General features: G+C 39.3%; 1 protein-coding gene across 1 annotated transcript in view; it reads right to left on the bottom strand.

The window, feature by feature from the left end:
• The window catches only part of LOC118839268 (chondroitin sulfate proteoglycan 4-like), a 76,369-nt gene that overhangs the window by 39,790 nt on the left and 8,896 nt on the right, over positions 1–27,683 (bottom strand). The window contains exons 3-6 of the mRNA XM_036746720.1: positions 26,791–27,249; positions 21,658–21,834; positions 6,242–6,440; positions 3,013–3,144 (exon numbers count right to left, since the gene is read on the bottom strand). Of these exons, the coding sequence (XP_036602615.1) occupies positions 3,013–3,144; positions 6,242–6,440; positions 21,658–21,834; positions 26,791–27,249 (967 nt within the window). The remainder of the gene's footprint in view (positions 1–3,012; positions 3,145–6,241; positions 6,441–21,657; positions 21,835–26,790; positions 27,250–27,683) is intronic.

The following is a 27,683-nucleotide window of genomic DNA, read 5'->3' on the forward strand; positions in this document are numbered from 1 at the left end:
TGCTAGGGTGCAAAAGATTACTATTCCACCCCACCTAGTGTCTGAACTGACTCTCAGTTTAGGAGAAGCATTGTTGTTGTTAAAGTGTTTTTTTAAAAAAAGACTCAAAAACTTAAAAGTTCTACTTATATGCAAAAGTATAAGGTAATGTACAAAAGTTTGAATGGATGTTGGTGTTGTCTTTATAATTTGATGTGAGTTTCTCATTTAAATTAAAGGAGGGTTAGAATAATTTCTTCCCCATGCGGGCAGGGACGACTCTGGAGGAAAAACAGGATTTCAAGAGGAAGGACTCTTACCAGGTTAGAGAAAGAAAGGGCATTCAGATACAGGGCATGCTAGGTATGTTAGGCTGTATGCAGAAACTATGAAATACCTGAGGACTTCAGGATAATCAGTGGTGAGGGAAGAAATTCTGGTCATTTTTTTTCTTTTTTTGTGTCTATTTTTATGAGTGAGTAATAGAAATCCAAAGGGCTTGACTGTAATTATAATGGCCTTGTACCTTTCTCTTTAAATGTACTACTGTCTTAATGAATGAAACAGAATCCAAAAATGTGGCCAGAACACAACGAAGACATCTAAACTAATGTGAACAGGTCTTTCCCTATCTGTGACCTTTGGCAAAAAATATAATCTTCTTTTTAAATTTTATTTCTTAATTTAAATTTTGTTTCTTTTTAAATTTTTAAAATTTTATTTTTTAATTTAAATTTTTAAAATTCTATTTAAAAATTTTTTTAATTTAATTTTAAAAATGTATTTGTTTATTTTTAGTTTTCAACATTTGCTTCCACAAAATTTTGAGTTCCAAATTTTCTCCCCATCTCTCCCCCCACCCCACCCCCCCAAAACATAATCTTTTTGGGACTTTATTTCTCCATCTGGAAAATTGTAGACTGGACTCTAAGGGAAGCAGCATGGTAGAAAGTGCTCACTCTTGAATCAGAGGACCTGGGTTCAAATACTGCTTAAACCATTAATTAACTATGTAAATTTGTGCAAAGTCTTTTGATCCTCCTGGGCCCCAGTCTCTTCAAACAAAATGCCGGGGTTGGACCAGGTGACCTTCGAGGTCCCTTCTACCTTCAGAACTATGATCTTACGACTAAGTTATTTCAAAAGCTTTCAGACTTTCAGAATCTTTCAGAACGCTATTTTTTTTTAACAGCCAAATTTTCTAAGTTCGTCACTTTCAGGTCATCCATGCAGAGATACTTCAGCACTCTGGTACCCTAATGGCCTAAAAGATGAGTCATTCTTATTTTTTAAAATAAAACCAGCTTTTCTTCTGACACATTGTTTCTGTAGATGGCACCACAATTCCCTCCGTTGCTCACCCAGGCTAATAACCCTGGAATCCTCTTTGATTCCTTCTTCTTCACCTCCCATCCCCACCCATTTTAATTAGTAACCAAGGCTTGTTGATTCTATCTCAGCACATTCCTCCTATCCATTCCCTCCCTATTCATCCCCACTGCCACTGCCTTAGTTCACAGTTAGGATCCTACCTCCTTACCCTTTACCTTGACTATTAAAATAGTCTCTGAAGCTGTGTCCCCTCCTCCAGTCTATTAGTTCTAATCCATCTGACATAACAACTGACAAATTAATTTTTCTAATGCACAGCTCAGATCATACTGTTATCCTAATCAAACTTTTAATAGCTCTCTACATTAGGGACTGACTGAATAATGTACAAACTCTTTGGTCAAATCAATAAACACTTATTAAGCTCTGCTTTGTGTCAGGCACTATGCTAAGTATTGGGGGATAGAAAGAAGGGCAAAAAAATAGGTCCCTGTCCTCAAAAAGCTCACAGTCTAACGGGGGGAGAAAATGTGCAAACAACAACAAACAAACAAGAAACATAGAGGAGATATTGGAAATAACCTTAAAAGGAAGGCATCAGTAAGAAGGACTGGGAACCTTGCAGATGTTGGGAATCCAGCTGAGACGTGGAGGAAACAAAGAGACAGAGTTGTGGAGGAAGAGCATTCCGGGAAACGGCCAATGAAATGGCTGAGTCTGGACCTAGAGTGGCCTGTGTAAGAAACAGCGGGAAGGCCAGTGTCACCAGACCAACCACAGAGTTACATGGAGAGAAGTAAGATGTGTGAAGACTGGAAGCATAAGAAGGGGCCGAGCTGTGAAGGGTTAGTTTGGCATTCAAGACCCTGCACAATCTAGCTGCAGCCCACTTCCAGCTAAATAAGACTATTCTCCATGACGTACGTACATGATGTTCCAGCTAAACTGGACTACCTCAACATTTCTTCAACCTTCCCACCTCTTTGTGTTTCCTAATCACCATCCCCTAAAGCCAGAATTCCCTATCCACCCTTCTCAAGTAATTTGTTCCTGCTTACATTTTACCATTCTAGGCTCAGTTCAAACTCTCCCTCCTCCACAAAGCCTTCTAATCTCTATTAGAGGTTAATTAATCTATTTGATCTCTGGTATATTCTAAGCTTTTTGAGGACAGAGATCACATCTTACTGATCTTTGTATCTATCCCAGCACCAGGTGCAATACTGTATGCAGTGGGCATTTAAAAAGATCATGGGATCATAGATCAAGACCTGTAAAGGACCCCAAAACCTGCTATTTTACAGACAAGAACACCGAGGCCCCAGGAGGTTAAGAATCTCACCCAAGAACACAAAGCAAGTAAGTGGTAGAGCCAGCATTTGAACCCAGGTCCTCTGACATCAAATTAAGTGCCTTTTGCATGCTTAAATGTATGCTGAAATGATATGGGGGGGGCGGAGGATAGAGATACGAAGGAAAGGTTAGGAAAAGGGGTGATAAGACTTGTTTCAGCTAAATTCCTGCAAAGAAAAAAAAAATATTGGCTTTATGTTCAAAACAGAGACACAGGAAAATATGTGCACAATTCACCATATCTCCCCATGACAAAATATAGCCCATGCTAACTATGTAAATGAAGCATTCTAATCAAATGGAACACACAAACTTAGCCCTGAAAATCCCCTTTACTTAATGTCTTACCTGGAAAGACTCCCAGTCCTTTGTTTGTTTCCAGACTGAGGACCAGCGCTTGAGCGGTGATGCTAAAAATCTGTCGGGGTGCAAAGTTCAAGCCATCGGTAACCTGAAAGCTAAAGCCACCAGACATTGCTCCTGTAAAAGGGAAGATGACATCCTTGTCACTTCAGTTAATCAACAAAAACAAACTCCTGCAAATCATACTCTTGTCTGTTAAAGGAGGAAGAGTGAGGAGGGGAGTACACAAAGCTAAATATTGTAGGATTTTTTTAAAGACACTTTTTAAAAAGTCATAACTGAAGGTTTAAAAAGTATATATACGGATATAGGTATGTAAATCTACACATGTGTGTATGTAAATCTACATACATGTACACGTATTTTTACATATTATGGTAACTTAGTAGGTCAAGCAGTGAATATGTAAACCTTTCGTAGTAAAGTCATTAGCACTGACTAAGGTTTTTAAAACAGATTCATAGAATCTTAGGCAAGCTGGAGGGCACCTCAGAGATCCTCTAGTCTAACTCTTTTATTATTTTAAAGATGAGGAAATGAAGCCCAGGGAGGTCACACAGTTGAGGAAGGAATCCCTGTGAATCCAAAGCCAGTGAGTTTTCCAGGAACTTACATTATTTGAACTACAAACACAAGGCCAAGCAGTGGCACTTGTGGGATAGAAAATGTTGGTACAAATAATTAGTAATAACTACTGAAAGCAAGAAATACAGCAAGGGGAAGGGGGGAGGGGGAAGGATCATATGGGAAATTTTTAAAGATTGCCAGCAGTTCTAATTATTTATTGGTCTCAATTCAACTGTTCCTACTAAACACACATACCAAAGGCGATGGATAATCTGCCTTACTTCTATGAGGGGATCAGTGATCCTTCCAAAGCTATAAATTAACATCTGAGCAAAACTGAATCAGAGAATGAGAGCCCAGATTGATGACTTCCTCCAGGAGAGCTTTAACAGCCTTGTTCTCAAAGTTCAAGTCAAAGAGAAAATTTACAAATGTAAATATTTACATTATTTTCATCCTCTAAGAAATGCTCATTTAACAGCATGCTTGGAAACACCATATGTTTTTTTTGTCTCATATGCTTACTTGCTTTTCCTCACTTGCTCTGGGTCACTGTGTGGCAAAGACCTAGAGAAGGCACCACCAGGCACTGCAGCTCCATGGTGAGCATGTATTTGCTTATTAAAATTATTTCCTAAAGGTGACTCACTAGTCTAACAGGCCTCTCAACTTCTCATTATCCAATCAAGCCAAGTTAGTTCTCTTGCCATATAAAAAGGTTATAGACTATTAAAAAATCCCACGTAAACTCAAAAGTTCTCTAATAAAAGTGAGAAGCCTGTGTTTCATCTACCCGACAGCAAGAAACAAGAGTCAAATGTTGTATTTACAATGTACAATGCAGCTCAGAAGGTTGTATATAATGAAGCTTGAAATTAAAGTGACTCCTCCTTATCATTTTATATTCGGGGCATTTTATGAATACAAAAACAAAATGGAGACTAGTCAAAAAAAAAAAAGAATTCCATCAAGACAGATGCTGGAATATGATACCAGACACAACATGATGCCTGGGCTAATTAGAACAAAAATTAAGGTAAAGGAGGAGATATGAAAGCTGTGTGGTCCTGTGGTAAGGGAACAGATGGGAAACTAAGGGGGCACACAACCCCATCCAGATGCAAGCTTTCTCTGTGATCCCTAAGTAAATCACTTAGCCTCCCAAGTCTTGATTTCATCAACCTACTTGGGAGGCTATGTGGAATACTGAATTAGATTAATGGCAAAGCACTTTGCAGATATAAAATGGTAAGGAGGCAAATGAAGAAAAACTCTTTTGTTGGGTGGCAGATAATGGACTGATGCACCAGTGGGTTGGCCAGCTGTTCTAAGCAACAGAGACATTTGTGGTTAAGAGCCAATCCATTACATTTTCAGAGTGAACATGAGGGTTGCTAATAGCATTCAAAGTGGGCTGGAGTTCATGTTTTACCTTCCTCAATCTCTTACTACCTTTATTTCCAACTGTTATAAAAAATGGGAAATGATCTTATATCCTGGCTAAAAGCTAAACTGAATATTGACGTCTTGAAATATTAGTCAGCTCTCTGAAGGTTTTTAATTGGGAAGCTGTATTAAGATGCTTATTCAGGAGAAATTTTTAAGGATTTAACATCTTATGTACATTTAGCATAATCCTGGGACAGCATTAATGCTACCAAGACCCAATGCTCCTCACACCAGGATGCTGACATCTTGGAAGCCATAAATACTGTAACCTATATCCGCTATGCATTACGCATCATGTTTTAAACTCTGGGTTACAGTCATGTCAGTGCAACTCATGGTTAATAAAGACAATTGAGAAAATTGTCCCCATCTTCTCTCATTTCACAAAAGAAAAAATAGTTTAAGTTCTTTAAAGGTAAAGTGAGTTTTGCTCAAGTATTACATGAGCAAATCATTAATAGAATGGACTGGATGAGTAGATAGTTGATTCTAGATATCTTTGTTAATAAAAGGGAGCAGTAGCACAGATAATCCCCAAAGACAGATAATACACCCCTTGTATTGGGCTTTAGAAGTTGTTTTATACATATTTGAATCCGGGATATAATAGACTAGGAATTTGCATTTTCAAATAAGGTAATAAAAGCATACCAGTCGGACTCAAAATCCTTCACATTCTGCTAAGTCTTCCTCCCCTCCCCTGCTTCCACCTCCCATCCCATCACTCATTTCATGCAGGGAATATACTACTTCAATGCACACACTAATTTAAAATGCTTGCCTAAAGTCAAGTTGGACTTTGTCTACAGACCACTGGGTCCAAATCATCCTTAGGGTAGGGAAATAATCGTTTTGGCTTAAAAGGCTTTCTTTTCCACCTTCTGCTGGTCATAAAAGTATTTAAATTAAAACAGGGGAGGGAAGGTAAATAACAAAGTTGGTAAAAATTTGAATGCAAGTTTTGCAAATAACTATATCCTCCCCCACCCCACCCCCCAAAAAAACCACTATCTGTAACATTACTAAAAATTATTGCATGGTTCTTAGCACAGATCCTAGAAAGGATTTAGGTGGCCTGTAGTCTTTAGTCTAAGATGAAAACAATTCTTAAGTGCTAGGTAAGCATCCAATAAAAATGCATTTTAAAATTAAAGTAGTACTTTTTAAAGTATTATTGTTTTCCCCTTTAATTACATACCGGTGTGTACAAACACTAGGTGGCCCTCATTGATGTGAGCTTGGGTGAAATTCAGGATGCTTCTATTTGGAAAAGATTTCAGAGCCAAGTGACCATTGCTGGGAAGGGTGACGGAGTAGAACAGTTCCCCTGGTGATGAATCAATGTCTTCTGCGCAGAGATCTTTTTGGGTTATTTCAGTAACAGAATTCACCCAGACCTTAAAAATAAAAGCAACCACGTATCTTGTATGGATTGAATCAAACCGTCAATATATTTCTAAAATGGCAAACTGTATCCCTCCCCACCCCCAGATCAATGACTTTAAAATTTCATGGCAAAATAACATTATTTTGAACCATGAGACTTTCTACCATGCAAAACACACGTTTAACAAACACAGCAACACATCACGTATTTTATCTGACATTTTATATACAGCACAGAGTTTCAACTGAAAGTGTATAAACTTGAGCGAATGACACTGCATCACAGAATCATCATCTATGAGTTGGCAGGGGCCTTCTCGGCCATCTAATCTAACCCATAAACTAGTGGAATCTCCACTGTGATATGCCCGACAAGGCCAGCCTCTGCTTGAAGACTTACAAGGAGGGAGAGTCTACCATTTCTCCAGGCACCCATTTCCACTTTATGTTGCTCTGTCAGGAAGTTTTTCCTGACATCAAGACTAAATTTGCTTCTGCAACTTCCAACCATTATTCCTGGCTCTGTCCTCTGGCCAAATGAAATGTCTAGTCCCTCCTCCACATGCCATCCCTTCATATACTTCAAGATGGGTAACATATCTTTCTTGAGTCTTCTCCACACTAAACATCCCCAATTCCTTTAACTGGTATCTCATGGCATATGAGGTCCTTTGGCAGCCAGGTGGTACAATGGATATACTGCTGGGCGTAGAATCAGGAAGATCTGAGTTTAAAGATCTCAGACACTTTACTAACTGTGTGACCCTGCGCAAATCACTTAACTTCTGTCGGCCTCAGTTTCTGCAAACGTCAAATGAGAAGAATATCAGCATCTACCTCCTAAGGTTGCTATGACCATCAAATGAGATAATATATGTAAAGCACGGAGCGCAGCGCCTGGCACCAAGGAAGAGCTTAATAAATATTTGTTCCCCGGGGACTCAAAAAAATAGTCACTCTCCTGAGCCCTGTGCTTTCTGTTCTGTGACCATCTTCCCTACCCAGATATCCAATTACCTCTGGGCTTCTGAGGTAATTCAAAATGATGTACATTTATTGAGTACCTTACCAATCCTCTTGTAGGCAGCATGACCATAGTGGTGGCCGATGTTTCTCCACTGTGGAGTGGGTCTATACCCTGGTACAGCTTGTATCATTCAAGTCCCACCCACCCACTACCCATGTCCACTGTTTGCTCTGTATATTATGTGAGTGCTCCCCCCACCCCCCAGCCTATCCACTTTGTGGTTAGAAGAACGCCATGTATTTAATTGCTGGATCCAATTTGGGAAAATTTGGAGAAGAATATTGGTGATATGCTCTTACCCTGAAAACCTCTTGGGCCTTGTGGAGCTACTAGGGTACCTGCTGGAGGCCTGCCATGATTTTCATACACCTATGAATGAGTTACACTTGTTGTTTATAAGATACAAATGCAAAAGGAAAGATACTCCCTGCCTTCAAGGAAAAAAAAAATTAAAAATTAAAAAAAAAAGTCTTTGCTCCCTCCCCTTCCCCTTACTATCCAGGCTGCCACATTTATTCCTAATATTTATCGACTATATATTCATTCCTATGTATTTATTCCTAATGAAAATTATGCGTTAAAAAATTACAGGATAGGGGCAGCTAGGTGGCCCAGTGGATAGAGCACCAACCTGAAGTCCAGAGGACCAGAGTTCAAATCCGGCCTCAGAGACTTACTAGCTGTGTGACCCTGGCCAAGTCATTTAAACCCAATTGCCTCCCAAAAAAGGAAAAGGAAAAGAAAGGAAAGAAAAAGACAGCACGTAACCTTAGGAAAAAAATATTCATCTGTTTCTATGCTTTCTTGAGAACAATACACTGCTGACTGACACACATGTTTCTACACGTCCTCTTAAGATCACAGGACTTGGTAGAGTTGGAAGGATCAGGATCTTGGAGGTTGCCAGGTTCAGCTTCCTCTTTGTACAGAAAACAGGTTCAGAGAGGTGGCTGACTGGCCCAGCATCACTATACAAGGCCTTTGCATCATCCTCAGTCTCTGGATAAATGAGCATTCATATAAACTCCTCTTACCTTGAAGTCAGACTACACAGGGTGATTGATTGATGCAGAGCCAGAAGAATCCTTAGAAATTCTAGTCCTACCCTATGATGTTACAAAAGAGAAAAATGAGATCCAAACAAATTAACTACTTTCCCAAAATCACACATGTGTGGCAGAACACAGGTTAGTTAAGGTTAAAAGTCCTATCTCCGGTGTCCGGGAAAAAATATTTTTCTGTTTCCCAATTTCAAACATTTCAAAATCTACATGTGCTGTTTGAACTCAGTTACTTTCTCTGTGAAATGGACAAGTTGGTCCAAATTATCTCTCAGTACTCTTTCTAGCTCTCAGTTTATGAGCCTGAATTATTTCAACATGGTGTCCAACATTCTGAATTTCTACTTTTTTACCTATATTTACTTTAGATCACAGGATACATGGAGAGGAAGCATGTGATGCACTGGAAAGAACATGGCACTCTTAGAAGATCCAGGTTCAAATCCTACCCCTCCTTTCTGGACTTATTTCCTCACCTGTAAAACTAGGGATTTGGACTAGCTCTGTGACATTAATGCCACATATCATATCATAAATGGTCCTATTTATAAATGTCTTAACATTCAAACTGCACATACAAAGACATTTCTGGAGAGGTAGAGAGCACTAGAAGGGAAATCAAGGAAGGGTGCTTGTAGGTGACGGCGCATGGACTGAAAAAAAAAGGTGTGAGATAAAGTGATGAGTGATTTTGTGAAGTTTATAAATAAGCAGTTGTAAAAGAGATGGCTTAAAAATGTTTTGGGCAATGCGGAGATCAGACAATCTGGGATTCTAACAGGTGGAGGTGAAGAGGAAGAATATTCCAGGTATGTGGGGGCAGGGGAGGGGGCAGCCTGCACAAAGGCTCTTAAGGAAAAAGATAAAATGTCAAGTGTGGAGAGTACCAAGTAGGCCAGAGCATAGAGAGGATGAAGGGGAATGATGTTCAGTCGTGTCCAACTCTTTGTGACCCCATTTGAGGTTTTTCTTGGCAAAGACGCTGGAGTGGTTTGCCATTTCCTTCTCCAGGCACACAAGGTTAGGTGCCTTGCCCAGGGTCACCCTGCTAGTAAGTATGTGAGGTCGGATTTGAACTCAGGAAGATGAATCTTCCTCACTCCAGGACTGGTGCTCTATCCATGGCACTACCTAGCTGCCCAACTTGTGTGACTTACCTGAGATCAAAGAGATAAGTAGCAGAAGTGAGATTTGAGGTCTTCTGAGTCTAAATCTAACCACTGGATTAGAGATTTAGAGCTGGAAAGAATCTCAGATGTCATCTAGTACAACCCCCTTATTTTAATGTCAACCAATCAACCAGCATTTATTAGGGTCCAACTATGTGTGCTATGTACCAGAGATGCAAAAAAATGCAAAAAACAGTTTCTGCTCTAAGGAAGCTCACAGCCCAATAAAGCAGACAGCATGCAAACAAATAAATTATGTATTTAAATATATAAAATATATCATGGCATGTTATATGTTTAATATATCATATATGGCATGTTAATATAATTATATGATTATCTATCATATATAATTATATTATACCTACTTATGTGTACAAATACCTACATATATACAAGTGCGTGTATGTGTTTCTAAATAAATAAAACATAGATGGCCCATTAGGCCCCTTCCACAACTCTAAGATTCTGTACTGAGTCTGACTATAAAGTAATGATCATGAGTGTGTGTGTGTGTGTGTGTGTGTGTGTGTGTGTGTGTGTGTGTGTTTCACAAACATATTTTCTAGTGTCAAGGTCCCATAGAGTCCCACAATCTGTAGAACAGGCTTGCCAGAGAGAACACGGCAGACTTCAGCCCTTTGCTGGATTCTGTGCTTAGAGACTCAGACTGCTTTCAGATTGCACAAGATTTCCCTCAAAGGCAGGCGGAGCAAAGGAGAACACAAACATTCACGGAGGGAAAGCCACCTAGGGAACAGACTGGACAGAATTGCTCTATCACCAGAAAGTCTCATCCCCCTCTCTTGTTCACAGTCTTACCAACACAGACTGCTCGGCCTGGGCTCTCCCCGATTTTATCTGTTGCCTACCAGAGTGGGAAAGGCTGACAGACAGCCTCATTAAGGGAACTGGCTTCACTGCTTCCTCCTTGTTCTTAGAGCTCAAGCACGCTGCCTTGCAGATCATAGTTATACAAATAGCCAAATTAATGCTTTTCTTTTAAACGGATATTCCCATCGCCCCAAACATTTTTAAGGCATCTCTTAGAACTGCCTTCTGGGCCAGTTTATAAGCTTCACAATATCAGTCTTATAACTTCGTCTCACACCTCTTTTTTTTCCTTTACAAAATATGGCACTATTCAACATCTCCTCCCTTCTTCACCAGGATTACAATTGAATGATTTTTGACAGTTTCCAGAAATCACATTTGTCCTCAAAGGATAAGGGTTTTTTTTTTTTGCAGTGGTTAACAGCATTTATTTTTTTAAAGTTTTTTTCTCCCCGAATATAAGGCCAGAAGAAAAAATAAAATAAACAGAAATAAGTTTCAGAAACAGACACGTAAGGAAGGAGAAGAAGGAATCATCAGCTTCCAGGCTGTCTTAGGCAAGTTCAGCAAGGACAGGATCTACCCACATGCTTCTCATGGCCCTGGAATCCATGCCAGTGACAAAAGAAGGGCATTTTCTAACTTCACTACAATGTACTACAAGATTCTCAAAGACACATCCTCAAAAGCCATAGTCTAATCACCTAAATTACATAAGGAGCATTTAGATTATTGTCAGTTCCAGGCAAATTGTTGGTAATCTTTCTAATTGTTAGGCTGTGGAATACAAGGCTTCTCACCTATCATTCACACGGAATAAATACATAGTAGAGTGCTTCTTTTTTATGGGAGGTGGGGGGTGGGGGGTGGGGAAGGGGGTTAAGAGTGGAGGAAGGAGACCAGACTTATGAGCTCTTTGTTACAGGAAACATTAGGAGCAGAAACTCCTCTACCAATGCTCCATGACTCCTCCTCTACAAAAAAATTTTTTTTGTAATTTGCCTGGAAGAGTTGCCCGAGGCACTAAGCGGTTAAATGACTCATCAGTCATACAAATAGTATGACTAAGGCAAATCTGGAAGTCACATCTTCCTGATTTTGAAGCTGATTCTTGCTTCTGTATCTCTTAAAGAGTCTCCAAGTCACTGGGGATGTGGTTTAATTTTTAATTTTAATCAACCCAGTTAAAGACGGCTGCTTGAAAAAGAAAAAAAAATACAGCATTCTACCTAACAAAATCCCAAGTCTCCTCACCCCCTCCTTTCATCCAGAAGAAGTCTTTCGAATCCAATTCAAACATCTTATCCTCACTTGTACGGGCACTTGCATGGATTCCAGAAACTATTAATACCATGTCCTCCCAACTCTACTCCAATGACCCACAGAAACTCATTTTTTCCAAGGCTACACGTATGAAAACTAAATGGAGTATGTTTTTCACTGCAGGCCCTCTACTATGATACTGTCTTCTTTAATCTTCTTGCCCTGGCATATAACCATTTCCCTGACATGAAAGGAAGCCTGAGCACCTGAACCAAAGAATCATAAACCACTATTTTTCATTCTTATCTCTCCAGAAACACTTACCGGACTTCAGTAGCTCAATGTATCATCCACTGCAGCCCTTCTCTGATGCCTAATTTTCATTCTAATTCCTTCAAAAACACTTAACTCATTTAATTTACAAAGCTTAATTTATCCTCCACTGAAGTCCTCTGATGCCTCACTATAGTCTGAGGTGACCTCAAAGGTTCTGCCAATATTGCACATGGACTGGCTGGTCCTACCTACCTGGAAAGGCCTTAACTATGGACCCAGGGATGGAATATGTATTTGTCATCCTAGGAACAGACTAGCTAAGTGTGGAGAAGCTTATTATCAGAAATGCAATCACCAGGTGATTTCCTTCCTTCCTTCCTTTTTTTTTTTTAAAAAGATTCCAGTAATTCAATGAGCCACTTGGTAAGCCACAGAGGATTTATGAGCTGAGTAGATAGACAGAGAACTCATATCAATGAGACAGATCTTTTGCAGTATTAAAGAAGCTCAAATTATATCAGAATATCTTGATGTTGGTACCTGTTTTTTACATCTAATGTCCACGTTACAGAAACTTCAGGGAGGCAGAAAGATGAAAAGAAAAAAATACTACATAAGATGTCTGAAACTAAGAAGTAATTGTGCAAGGAGCAAACACATGAAAAATTAAAAATATCATTCTAATTTTCAAGTGCCTTTAAAATTATCAAAATTGCTTAGAAGAAAGGGATTGAGGTTTGAATATTTCTTTTTTGTATATAGATGCTCTCACATTGTCTCCCCTATTAGACTGTGAACTCCTCGAGAGCAGAAAATAAATGTTTTATCATTCTCTGTATCCCTGGTGCTTAGCACAGTACTTGGCATGTAGTAGGTGCTTAACAAAATGCATATTGATTGACAGATGCTGTTTAAGTATTTAAGAACACCTTACTAAAATATTTCAAGGGAGCTAAGGTTTTGTTTCAAACCTCATTTCATAAGGTTCCATTCATAAGGTTTTCATTGGTAGGTACTCTGCACTGTTAAGATCTAAGAGCATCATTTAAAGCAAATAAAAGCATTTAAAGCTCCCCTTCTACTTTTACAGCTACATTGGGATGTTACTATATTTACTCATGGGAAAAGTATCAAACATGTACAAGTCTATTTTCCCAATTTAAACAAGCACATAGTTATGTGCTTATGGTTATGCTATGGTCCTTCTTCTAGGCTATATTTATAGGCTCAAAGGCTGATTTTATTAATGAGCAACACTCCTTACAAGTAATCAGAAGTTTCTACTCTCCATATAAATTTTAAAGGATTAATATTAGAGACATTTATAAAATAGGAAAATGTAGCCCCCTTGTGGATACAGAAAGACAGCTTTATATAAAATCTATCTGTCACTCTCATCCATAAACCAGATTAATCCAATGAATGTACAGCTTTCCTCTGGGAAAGGAAGGCCCATTGTATACTGCTCAATAGTTTATCAAGATGTAAATGATTTCCCAGGATGCTGGAATGGATGGAGTCACACATCTGTCAGCCATAAATTCTACTGTTCAAAGAGACTTTCAGCATGGAGAAGAAAAAAAATCTGTATTTATAAGCTAGTCGCTTACTAGAAGGACCAAGTATATCAAATGACACAATTGTTTTAAAAAAACACTACAATTTCTCCTGTCAGTGCAAAGGCATTTTAAAAAAGTATTTATTTACTTTTAGTTTTCAACATTCACTTTTATAAGATTTTGAGTTCTAAATTTCCCCCCTCCCTAAGAAGGCATGTAATCTGATATAGCCCATACATGTATAATCATATTAAACATATTTCCACGTTAGTCATGTTGTAAAAGAAGAATCAGAACCAAAGGGGAAAACCACAAGAAAGAAAAAAAAAGAGAAAATAGTATGCTTCGATCTGCATTCAGACTCCATAGTTCTTTCTCTGGATATGGACAGCATTTTCCATTAAGAGTCTTTTGGAATTGTCTTAGATCATTGCATTGCTCAGAAGATCTGAGCGTAACAAAGTCAGTCATTGCACAATGTTGCTGTCACTGTGTACAATGTTCTCCTGGTTCTGCTCACTCAGCATCAGTTCATGCAAGTCTTTCCAGGTTTTTCTGAAATCCATCTGCTCACCATTTCTTATGGAACAATAGTATTCCATCACATTCATACACCACAACTTGTTCAACCATTTGGCAATTGCAGCCATTCTCAATTTCTAATTCTTTGCCCCCACAAAAAGAGCTGCTATAAATATTTTTGTATGTGTGGGTCCTTTTCCCTTTCAAAGACACTTTTAATACTAATAACTGCAAGCAGATATTGTAATTTTACATTGAAATAAAAATTTTCATCTTTCTATTTCTAATTTCTTTGCCTTATAGATAAAAAATGCACTGTGTCAATTTGGCATAGCTTGGTCCTTCAAAAATTCTGGTCCTTTTAATGTTAAGTACAAATCAAGGCCCTTGAGTCCTGTTCCAAGCTCAGCTACGCTGGGGGCTCATAAACCAGTCAGAGGGATCTTAGACAGCTTTCACTCTTCCCCCTGGGAAGACAGAGACAGACCCTTGCAGATTCTGGTTGCCTCCTAGTGAGGATTGAGGATTAATGAATGATAGAGGGAGGGATTAGCAATTACATGACTGATTGAACTCCTTGAGAAAATGCTAAAAGGCAGGATATCAGAATAAGTAGCACGGCAATGACAACGTATAACATGATCTGAGATTCTGAAAAGTAAAAACATTCTTCTCTGCTAACGCCAAGTCTTGACCTCTAGCTATATTTTATGGTATCATAGGCTGAGTTCAAAGGGACCTCAGAGGCCATCTAGTCTAAGACTCATTTTACAGAGGGGCCAGTTAAATGCCTCATCTAAGTTACAAATGGCAAGACTTGAACTCAGGTTGTCTAACTCCAGATTCAGTGCTCGAAGAAAGTAAAGCACAGCCTTGGAGAGGCTTTGCTGTTGGAAGAATGGAGAAAGAGTCCCTCTAGTCTCCTGTGTTGGCAAAGTGAGCCTTCAGGTTGAGCTGATTGATAAACTTGATAAGGAGGTCCTTCAGCCCACTCTATCTAGGCTGTTCCAGTCCAGACAATGCCTCACATCTCATCTATCTCTTCATGTGGTCCATTTTGCCGTTGGTTCTGCCACATGCTGCCCCTCTCTCATACCAATTTTACTTCCTACTACCACTGCTTCTGGAAAAGTCATGTTAATCAGCTACCCTACGGATCAACGTCTCATCCCTAGGACTCCCCACACCCAAATTCCCTTCCCTGACCAGTATTCCCCTAAATGTGTCACTATATTAGAATGCAAGATCCCTGAGGGCAGGGAACTGTCTCACTATTATATTTGTGCTCCTAGTGCAGGACTGGCACAAAGCGTGGGGACTGGCACAAAGGAAATATTAAATCTCTCTCTCTTCCTTCCTTTGCCCTCAAGTAGCTTACATTTTCATGGGAGGAGATCAGATAGATAGACAGACAGATTGACTGACTTCCAATGTGTGAATTCCAGGTCTAGAAGGAGGTTTTAGGTCAGAGAGCTGAGGCATGGTATAAGAAAGCCCAGCGTACAGCCTGGAGAGGAATGCAATCTTCCACTCTTACAGATAGAAAGGAGATTTGGGGTGAGATGCTATGGAACCTGGTCTCTAATTTCACTGGTAGAGGGAACTCCCAAATGATGAAATTCTCTCCATAAATGCAGACTTGCACCTTCTCTGCAACTAAGAGTCTTGGAGAACTACCTAGGGGCATTAAGATTTGCCCAGGGTCAAACAGCCAGTATGTATTAAAGGCAGGATTTATACTCACATCTTCAGGACTCTGAATCCATAGATTTCTCCATTACACTATGCTACCTTAAAGAACAAAGGTATAAGACATTTTAAAGAGAACAGATTTTTAGAAATATGTATGTCCTCAGCCTCGAGGCCACATGTGGCCCTCTAAGTCCTCAACTCAGAATAATTTACTGAGAAACTAAGGCAGTATTTCTAATGACCACACTCTACATGCACATTTATATAGTTTATTTAAAACACTCAAATTCACTGCTTTTCCTCCTCTTCCCTGTATAGACTAAATTTAGAGCCAGAGATTCATTGGATAGAGCACTAGGCCTGGAGTAAGGAAGATAAAATTCTTAGTATTGGTTTGCTTAAGTTTTTCAGGAGAATTTCTCAGCTGCCTCCCCAGCCCCCATTCCAAACCAAAAAACTTTCAATCAGCACTATGGATATTAGTGGATTAAAAACTCTTGACCTGCACCAACCTTGACTCCATCTACAAGTTAGGGTAGGAGAAGGATAAAAGAGTTAATGAGAAAACATCTTGAAATTTAGAAAGCATGATTATACCCAAAAGGAAAATAGCATATAAGCAAAACGAAGAGTATAAAAGCATTCCACAGATAAAATATTATCTGTGCATCCATTGCTTTTTTTCTCAGTAGAATGTTAGCACCTTGATGGCAGGGATTATTCTGGTTTTTTGTCCGATCCCTAGTAACTAGAACATAGTAGGTGATTAATAAATTCTTGGTGAACTGTTAAATTCCATACTGTTTCCCATTAACCCAGTTCTAGCACTTCTCCAGAAGTATACATATGACAGTTCTATTCCCAAAAGGGCAATATGAATGGGAGACATAGGAGACAAATTAATATGGCTTCTATTCTATTAATCTAGATCCTGACGCAGGAGCCCACTAATTGTTTGCATGGGACACATAACTATACAGCTATAGAATACCATCAAGTATGGGAAAAACATTCTTCGATCAAAAGAAACATTTAAAGAGGTAGTCATTTTATATCACATATTTCAGGGAAATCCCTTCCTGGATCCCCCCCCCACCCCAAAGTGCAGACCATATGCCTTACATAGAGCCTTGGATGCAAAAGGATTCACTTTGCAGAAAGTCCCAAAGCCTTGGCACAGGAGCATTTTAGTAGAATGGAATTTTAATTTATTCCACCACTGTCTACAACTGTTGCTGCTGTTGTGGTTCAGTCGTTTCTGACTATTTGTGACCCCATTTTGGGTTTTCTTGGCAAAGACACTGGAGGGGTTTGTCATTTCCTTCTCCAGTTCATTTGACAGATGAAGCAAACAGGGTGAAGTGACTTGCCCAGGGTCACACAGCTAGGAAGGGTCTGGGGTCAGATGAGTCTTCCTGATTCCAGGCCTAACACAATTCACCATGTTGCCCTTGACAAGAAGACAGCAAAATACAGTGTTATAAGAGAGGTATAAATTGTTACTTGGTTTCGGGAGAGGGCCATAATCCATCATTTTCTCACTTAAAACCTCCAACTGGTTCTAGAAACAAGCTTATGACAAGTCTGATTAATTTCCCCCAGACCAGCTGAAAGTCGACATAAAATAATCATTATCTAGCTTCTTTCCAACCCAGGATGACAGAATCATGATGTTAAAAGGGAACGCAAATAGGTCACCTTCCCAACCCCCTAGTCAAAGTACAGATGCCCTGCTCATCTCCAACAAGCAGCCATTCAGGCTCCAAAGCCGTCTGTGCTTCCTCAAGCCCTCGCCTCCCTCAAAGCAGATGACCCAGCTTCCTTCTTCCCCGAGAAGATTGAGACCATCTGACTCGAGCTGCTCCAATGCCCCTCCTCCACACTTTAAAAACGACTCACAAGCATGACTCATTCATTCCTTCCAGTAATAGCTAACTACGTCTTCTATGTAGAGCACTGTGCTAGGCACTGGGGGAGACACAGAGTCCCTGCTCAAATATAAATTACAATATATAAGATACAAACATGGACCAGAGATTCAGAGTGTGAAGGGAAATACCCTACAGCCTACTTTTTCTAAGCCCCTCATTTTATGGATAAGGAAACTGAGTCTCAAAAGGGTTGAGTGTCTTGGCTAGAGTTACACAGCTATTAAGTGTCTGAAGCAGGATTCACACTCAGGCCTTCCTGACTTTAAGTCCAACATTCTGCTATACTGCATTGCTATGAAATTACTATATGACAAGTTCATATTTACATTTAAAAGAAACAGACCGGATGATGAGAGAGCAGAGGTGGCAAACTCACTGATAAAAATGTAACTGGGAAATGTTTAACAAAATAAATAAAAATTCAATACAAGTAATGTTCCCTTGTGGTTTTCTAAGTCAATACGGGTGCCTAGTTGGCATAGTGAAGAGAGTATCAGACCTACAGTCAGGAAGACTCATCTTCCTGAGTTCAAATCTGGCCTCGTACACTTCCTAGTTGTGTGACCCTGGGCCAGTCACTTGACCCTGTTTGCCTCAGTTTTCTCATCTGTAAAATGAGCTGGAGAAGGAAATGGCAAACCACTCCAACATCTCTGCTAAGAAAACCTCAAATGGGGTCACTAAAAATCAGACACACATGAAAACCAACTGACCAACAACAATAAATGTATCGTATTTTTATTTATTTTGTCAAATATTTCCCAATTATGTTTTAATCTGGTCAGGTGCTGACCTAATGCTATTTTGGACATCCTGATGCCAGGAAGCTCTAAGTTTTGGAAAAGATACTGACTTCCACTGATAAAGGGAATTTCCTTACCAAGAGATCCCTACAGCAATGGAATCACAGGCCTGGTCCCTTTTCACATCCCTAATTTTAGGAAACAAACAAGAGCAAAATTCAAACTTTCCTGCAAACCTATCTAAGACCCATTGCACGTCATTTCCTACTCCCTTTAAGATCTATACTTAACGCTGTTAAATGCAGTCAAATATTGATTGGTTGTGTTACTGGATGGATGCATTAGCTCGGATCATTTAAAACTGTCACTCCAAAAGCTATCTGAGATGTATTCTATTATCTCCAGGAGCTTTTTAACCTTGCTGATCATGGGCTTCAGCTTGTAATCCTTAATCACACGCTGGTGGGGAGCTGAGGAGATGGCATGCTGAGCCATATGGGAGAGAGTAACATCTTACCAGCAAGTGACAAAACAATGTGCATATACATACACAGGCGATGACTTATCTGTGACATAAAGGAAAATACACATTCTAGACCCATCTGCCCACACTAGCTGCATATTATGCAACACCCAATGAATTCTAAGACAAAACTGAGGGGTTTTCACAGCTTTTTGGCAAGAGTTGGCCACTGACCACAAAAGGCTACCTTTTATTTCCCTCAAAGCACAACTCAAACAGCAAACTTCAGAAACGAAAGTACCATGCATGCAATTTTAAAGAAAATCGCCATCAGTGGGGCTTGTCTGGAAAAAGCACTGAAGAAAACGGTCTTCTCTCAGGAGGACAAGAACAAAGATAGCAGAGTGGAGAGGAGTGGAAAGGGGAAGAAGAGGAGGGAAGAAAGGAAGGAAGCAAGGACAGGACACTGGGAAGAGTAGGAAGAGAAGAGAGGAAAGCTTCTTACCCTTTATGTGAATCCTCTGGCAGTCTAGTGAAGCCTTTGGACCCCCTCCCAGAAGAATGTTTTTAAATGACTGAAGGAAATGCTAGATTTCAGTTAGTTGTTAGTGAAAATCAAGATGTTTTTCCACGCAAGCTCACAGACCCCCTGAAACTTGACAACTGTAAGAACTCAACTATAAAAGGATAAGTTGTTTTTTTTTTCCCCTGGGGATGGTGATGGTGAAGCAATCAGGGTTAAGTGACTTGCCCAGGGTCAAACAGCTAGCAAGTATCTGAGATTAGATTTGAACTTAGGTCCTCCTGACTACAGCACTAGTACTCTAACTACTGCACCACCTAGCTGCCCCAAAAGGACTAGTTTTTAAAGTTCTATATGATTCTAACCATTTTTCAGAGACGGGTAGAAAAACTACTGATTGTAGAAAAAAAAAGTCCAGATTCCTTGGCCTGACACTTGTGGACAGTAAGGTATGGCAGAAGAATGGAGAAGTCACAGGATCTGAATTCTAATCAGAGGTGTGCTGGTAAATTTTAACAACAAGCTATGGGAGGGGGTGGGGCGGAGAAATGTAGGCATGACATGCCTTTAAGTTTAATCTGTATTATTAACATTCTCTCCATCATGTTCTAAAGTCTAGGTGATCAATAAAACAAGAACTCAAGCTCTGATGTGTAGCATTTGCCAGTTTTTGAAGTGTAAATGTACATACTGAAAATTTAATAACCGGCTTTCACAAAATGGTTCGAGCTGGCTCCCACATACCCTAGGCGTAGTTCTGCATCTGTTCAGTGTTACTGTATAGCTTTTGGAATGTTGACTTTACTTTTCTGTTTCAAAAAGTAAGAGTACTGAATATGATGACCTCTAAAATCCCTTCCAGCTCTACTGTAATGGGCAGACCTGACTTGAACTAGTACTCAGTTTGTTTGGAGCTGGAATGAGAGAAGACACTCATTAAGTCATTCAACAGTTATAACAAAAAGAGGTTAACCTAGCCGGACATAGAAAGGATATTCAACAGGGATATTGATTGCAGCGATTAGCTTTGGTAGATGTAGCCCCATTTGGGTCCATTTGGAAATGGGTGTCATCAGGGCAGGGTGAGAACTAGATATGTCCACCAAATCTGAGGGGCTCTGTCTGACTCCACGTGGGTGGGAGTTTTTACGCCTTTAGGTAACCAGGAAGTCACGTCAATACGGCCAAAAGCCAATAGGAAGTGTCATTAAGGGAGATACAGCTTTTCAGTCTTCCTTAACCCCTGAACCAGGGGAACCAAGGGAAAAATTAGCCTAATTCATATTTTGAGGGGAGAGGGAAACCCTGGTGTCACAAGCTCTAAAATACTATGTCCCCTCAACAATCTAGTCCCAACTGCCCTTTTCAATGTTTCTTTCTCATATTCTTCTATAAAAACCAGTCAAATTGACTTATTACTGTTTATCCCTAAACATACTTTTCATGTTTGTTTTCTTTCTCTTGTTGTTATTGTTCAGTTCTTTTAGTCATTTCATGAACCCCTCTGGGGTTTTCTTGGCAATGATACTGGAGTGATTTGCCATTTCCTTCTCCAGCTCATTTTACAGATGAGGAAACCGAGGCAAACAGGGTTAAATGACTTGCCTAGGGTTGCACTGCTAGTAAGTGCCTGAGTCCAGATGTGAACTCAGGTCTTTCTGATTCTAGGCCCAGCACTCTAACCACTGCACTACCTAACTACCCTTCATTCTCCTGCCTAGTGCATTTTATTATGTTATTCCCTCTTTCTGAATTCTATCCATCCTTCAAGGCAAAGCTCAAATCGCACTTCGTCCATGAAGCCTGCCCAGACCACCCAGCCACAGGGCAGTGATTTCTCTTGCCTTCAAATACTTGCAGTACAACATACATTTTCTTTACCAATCACTTAACTTTCTCTTCTGTTGTAATCCATCACTCTCTTACTACGCTGTCATCTCCTTGATAGCAGGGAATTATGTATTCTATTTTTTTCCCTCTAGTGCCTAGCTGCATGTCTCCACAGGTATTAGGCACTCGGGAAATATTTGCAGAATGATATTATTGTTTTTATGACAACTACACATGTTCCCAAGTCATGTTCGCTATTAATAAATGTTTACAAAGAAAACCAAGTTAGGAGCCCTAGTGTTTATATTAAAAAATCAAAAGCATGGCATACTTACCCGTAATATTTTATTGGCTACTATGACTGGAGCCTCATCATTTACTGGTTGAACCATCACAAAGAGAGTTTGGGGCAAACTCTGTTTCCCAAGTTCTGTGTTATTCACAAAGACTGTAAAACTGTCAAGTAGTTCTTCACTCCCATCATGTACATAATAAATTAATTCTTTTTCCACCTAAGACAAAAATAACAAAAATAAGCCAACTATTTAAGGGAGTTTTTTTTAAAAGCTAAATAAAATGCATCAAGAGCCCCCAGTTTGATTTTTTTTTTTTTTGCTTCTCTCCAAAACATAGAAACCCCTTCGTCCCCAACAGGATAACCTAAATCAAGTTTAATTTGTAATAATAGACTGTGTGCACGGTTTCTGAGATAACACTGGGCCCCAGACACACAAAAAAGCATGACTACCTTTTCTCTACCAAAAAAATAAAAAAAGAAGGACTGGTAAATGTGGTGTAGCAAGAAGAGAATTGGGCAGAGAATCTGAAGGGCAAGACCCATGTCCCAGGTCTGCTACCAACTAGCTGCGTGACCCTGGACAAGTCAAAACCAAGCCATGTCTCTGGGCTACAATGTCTTCATCCATTAAATGAGGCCAGGCTAGAATCATAGAGCTTTGGAGTAGGAAGGGAATTTAGAATTCACTTTCCCTTCTAGTTTTTTTCCTTATGAACTAGAAATTCATTAACTAATCTGAATATTTTCAAATACAAAGACCAGAAAATGAAATTACAAATCGAGGCCATACAGCACTTTAAAAATACGTATATATTAAACATAATGTGGTAGTACGCCCTGCTTGTCTGCATTCCCCTCTGAACCACATTTTTATTTCCTGTTTTTTAAAATGTTCATCGACACCATTTTTTTCATTCTTATTCATTCCTAATTCTACCTTCCCTACTCAGTTTTCCTAGTCTCCCTCCTCACCCACTGAAATAAAAGCAAACACAGTAGCTGTGGGACCCTGGGCAAGCCACTTAACCTGTTTGCCTCAGTTTCCTCAAATGTAAAAATGAGGATAATAATAGAACATAACTTTGCAGTGTTGTGAGAATCAAATGAAATCATATTTGTAAAGTGGTTGGCACACGGTGCATAGCACATAGTAGGCTCTATATAAATGCTTATTCCTTCCCCCTTTCCCTTTCAGCAATAGCTTCAGCTTTAAAACAACCACTGACAGCTCACTGCTTTGTGATGCAGCTTATTCCATTTTGAATGGCTTTTAATTGTTAGAAAAGGTTTTGTTTTTTATTTTTTTTTAATCATGGTGGAACATTACATAGAGTGCCAGGCCCACAGTCAGGAAGACTGCTCTTTCCTGAGTTTAAATTCAGCCTCATACACTTCCTAGCTGTGTGACCCTGGGCAAGTCACTTAACCCTGTTTGTCTCAGTTTCCTCATCTGTAAAATGAGCTGGAGAAGGAAATGGCAAACTACTCCGGTATCTTTGCCAAGAAAACCTCAAATGGGGTCATGAAGAGTCAGATATGACTGAAATGACTGAACAACAAATGTTGAAATCTTCTCCCTTTAAGAATGGTTTCAGAAAAACCTGGGAAAGCTTCTCTGAACTGCGGCAAAGCAAAGTGAGCAGAACCAGGAAAGCTCTCTATATCATAACAGCAATACTGTAAATATAATCTCCCGTGAAAGACTTAGGAACTCTGATGAATACAACGATCTACCAAAAGTCCAAAGAGCTCATGATGAAAAACACAATCCACCTCCAGACAGACAACTGACAGGCTCAGAGTGAAGACTGAAGTGCATTTTTTTTTCTCTTTCTTTCTTTTTCTCACTCAGAACCCAGCTAATGTAGAAATAAATTTTATACTACTTCACACACATAAAGGGATATGTCTTGCCTTCTCAATGGGTGAAGGAGGAGATGTAAGGAGAGAGAGAATTTGGAACTGAAAACGAAAATAAAGTCTCCCTTTAACAGCTACACATGGGTACTGGGGTTAGCCTCTGAAGCAACCCCAGGTCATTCTACTCCCTCTTTCATATGAAAGCCCTACAGTATCTGCCACATCTCTCATAATTCTCTTGTCCTCAGTTCTCTCCACCATATCGTAAGTCACGTTTCCCTGATTCTCTCATCACTGTGCCTGCCCTCCTTGAGAAATGCTACAGTTGCTGAACTCCCTCTTCAAGAGTGGCCCAAAGAATCAGACAGAATGCTCCGGATTAGTGGTGTTGGACTCAAACAGAAACAGATCCCTATAGGCCACATATTGACTTAGAAAACCACAAATTAATATTATCTATGTTGCGACGTATATTTATTTTTGTTGTTAAGCATTTCCCAATTACATTTTAATCTGGTTCCCCAATGCCTGAGTTGGATACCTCTGCTCTAGATGGGGCCCTGCCTAATCAGTCCAGAATATAGTGAGATTACTACATCTCTGATCGAAAGCCACATTTTAAGCCACTGATAAGTGATCATTTGGACTAAGAAAATGATGACTGCACAAGAAATTACAAATGTACATTAAATATAATGTGGTAGCAACACTTCCCTGCTTATCTGTGTTACCCTTTGAATCCCATTTTTATTTCCTCCATGTATTTTTAAAATGTTTCGTCAATGCCCCCCCTTTTTTTTAAACATTCACAGAAGGCTATTGCCTAATATTTAGCCTGTGGTCAGTAAAAATGCCATAGCTACCAAACCAAGCCTACATCCTGTATTTATGCAACTGACTTTTTGGAATTAAAACACAACTAAACATTTTTATGCCTGCTAAATTTTATCTTGAGAGGTAGCATGGCATTATGTGGAAAAAATCAGTCTTAGAACCAGAAACATGCAGGTTCAAGTCCTACCCCTGACACACAGTCAGTGCTTGACTGTGAGCAGGTTACTTAACCTCTTAATACCCTAGGCTGCTCTCCAAGACTCTAACTTGAAGTTCTGTTGCTGACCCTCACAAGCATATATGTATATTAAATAATATTCTAAATATGTAAATATAAATACATTATAAAATTAATATAAATATATGAAATAATAAATTTGTAACATATATAACATTAGCAGATCTATCTGCATATATATATTACATAAATATTGGCAGATCTATTCCATTTTCATACTCATTTCCATTGACCATGCTTCAAGGACTGATCTCATACTAAGATCTCTGAAGGCATGTTTTCTCTGGAACTTTCTTTTGGCTGTTTTTTGAGTCAATAATACTCCCCTCTAATGTTTTGCAAATGTGCTTATATCTAGGAAAGTTATATTTTGATCTTTTGGTTCCATTATGCTACCCTATCGAAATCCAAAATAAAAGCAATGTGTGACATCTGTAAACCTACTAAATACTCTTTGTATATCTTTATCAATTTCAATGATTTAAAAAAAAATCCGGGGTCAAAAGCAGAACTTCAATGATTTCTGCTTTTCAACACCTTCACAGTCTTAGAATTTGATAGGCTGACAAAGAGTCTATCAAAGCCAGCTAACTTTTGAAGAAAGTAAAACTACATTATTTGAGGACTTCCTTGTTTTCATTAAAATGCTTGAAACACTTCAACAGCTCAACAACTTCAGCTCCTACTTGTCTATCATGTGTGTTCAAGTTACTGCCTTTGACTCAAATTATTTGTTTACAAAAGTATGTATACACACACTCACACAATGAAACATATGTGTGTGTGTATATATATATGCATATATATATATGTTTATGTATATGAAGAGTCTCAGGGGAAATATTGCTTCTTCCACAGAGGTGTTATATGAATTCATGGGGACAGAAAATGTACTTCATGGAGAAAAAAACCTGGTTTCCCAATTCAATGCCCCACCTTTTTTCCAATATAATCTATATCCCATCCATTATTCTAGGACCTACTCAAATCCTAGGACTTTCAGGGAGCCCTTCCTCTTTGCACCTGGCCATGGATAATTTCTTCCTCATTCTGAATTCTCAGAGCACCCTACACTTCAATTAATTATTTGTTGTACTCTATTTTGTATTTTAGTTGTACACACACTTTGCCTCCCACGCTAGATTTTAAGTTTCTTGAGGGCACGGGCCCTCAAGCACCTACCACAGTTCTTAGCAGACAGTAGGCACTAATTCATTAATAGAAACTATATTATAAAAGTGAATTTATACTTGTCAAAATGTTTCTTTTAACCATTGGAAAGAACCCTCATCCAGAAGTTTTATCAAAACTGGGGAAAACTCCAGGTAATCAACATCAAAATCTTTACAACTGTGTCCCCTCCAGTCCTGCCAATAATTCTCTTCAACAAAAGGGGGCAGCCAGAGCCTTCCCTGTTCCAGTTCTCTGAAAGTACATCCAGTAAGATTCTTAGGGTGACTTGAATCACTGAAATTGGAGCTACACATGCTTTAAAACCTAGATATTAATGGCAGCTCCTACAGAAGAAGAGGTAAAGATGAGATTGGAAATAAGAGTTTCCAATGGTACTCCTATTTGTTACTAGGACCTGCTGTCCAGTACAACTTTGACCCCATTTGGAGTTTCGCCATCTCCTTCTCCAGCTCATTTTACAGATGAGGAGACTGGGGCAAAAAGGAATAAGTGACTTGTCCAGGGTCATACAGCTAGTAAATGTCTGAGGCCAAATTTGAACTCAGGAAGATGAGTCTTCCTGACTTCAAGCCTCAGAGCTCTATCCACTGCACCACCTGGCTGCCTCTTCTAAGGGCCTATTCTTCCTATATTCAATTGAATAAGCATTTGTTAGGTGCTTGCTAAGCACTGGAGATGCAAAGACAGAAAAACGATATCAATCAAGGAACTTACACTCTATGAAGAATATATCATAAGCAAGATTCAGATATCAACTACAGGGAAACACAACTACCTGAATATACAAATCCAATTATCTAGGTTTTGGTTTTAGAGGAGGAACTGAGGAATGAAAGCCAGAGGCTAGGCACACCATAATTGAGCAGCAAAGACAGGACCAGAAATCAAAGTCTGAGGTTACTGGCTTTTAGGACTCTGATGTAAAAAACAGATTACAGTCACAACAAAGAATTATCTTAATTCTTGCTTAAATGATAAATTATAAAAAAAAAATTTCTCACCCCACCCCTAACATGGACAGAGATAGTCCCAGAAGGTCATTACCTGTTTTCTGGTAAACTTCATTAGTTTTATTCCTGGAAAATGAGAATTTTCAATATAACCATGCTTTGGTGATCCAACTAAGACAAATTCACAGTCGATTCCCACAAAATGGTGATTTGGAATTTTCAGGAAGTCCTTTAGAAGGGCTGTGGAGCCACCTTCTAGTACCGTGAAGTTTTGTATGACCAAAGGGATCAGCCTAGGGATAATATCCACCAAGATTTCTATACCACTGACGGCTCGGACACCATTTGTCACATCCAGCAAAAAGCGATCTTGCTGTTGGTCAGAAGCTGTTTGCTCATAATGGATATAACCGTCATCAATTTCTTGTTGAGTAAATGATGAAGGAGAATTCTCATCAGCATCTTCTGGGACAAATTTTCGGAGCTGTCCATGGATCGGGGGACTCTTAATGATGAACACTATCTCTGATGGAGAATTATTTTCATGCACAGCCTCAAGTGCAGATACAGACAAAAACACACACAGAGAAAAGAGTCACATTAAAATGGAGAGAGGATGCACCCATCCCAGTTTTGCAACTTTTTATCTGTGTGACCTTGGGCAGAAGTTCTCTGGGCCTGTCTCTTTATCCATTAAAAAAAAAAAAGAGGGTTAAACTAGATGGCCTCTGAGGGGTTCCTTCCAGTTCTAAATCTATTAGGGTCATATGGTCAAAATGCATGAATGGGTTAATTTACAATGCACTCAGTCAAAAGCATTTACCAAGGACCAAATCCAATCATTGCAGAAACTACAGATTCACAAAGCTGTTCCTAACTTTTTTCTTATTATCTCAAAAAGAAGAAATAAAGAGTGAAATCTCTGACATCTCTTTTCACAGGAAATCCACGGCACAAGCTGTAAGCTCTGAACTCTAAGTCATGTCA

Source organism: Trichosurus vulpecula, chromosome 1 (genome assembly GCF_011100635.1).
Source record: "Trichosurus vulpecula isolate mTriVul1 chromosome 1, mTriVul1.pri, whole genome shotgun sequence".
In the NCBI taxonomy this organism is placed as follows: domain Eukaryota; kingdom Metazoa; phylum Chordata; class Mammalia; order Diprotodontia; family Phalangeridae; genus Trichosurus; species Trichosurus vulpecula.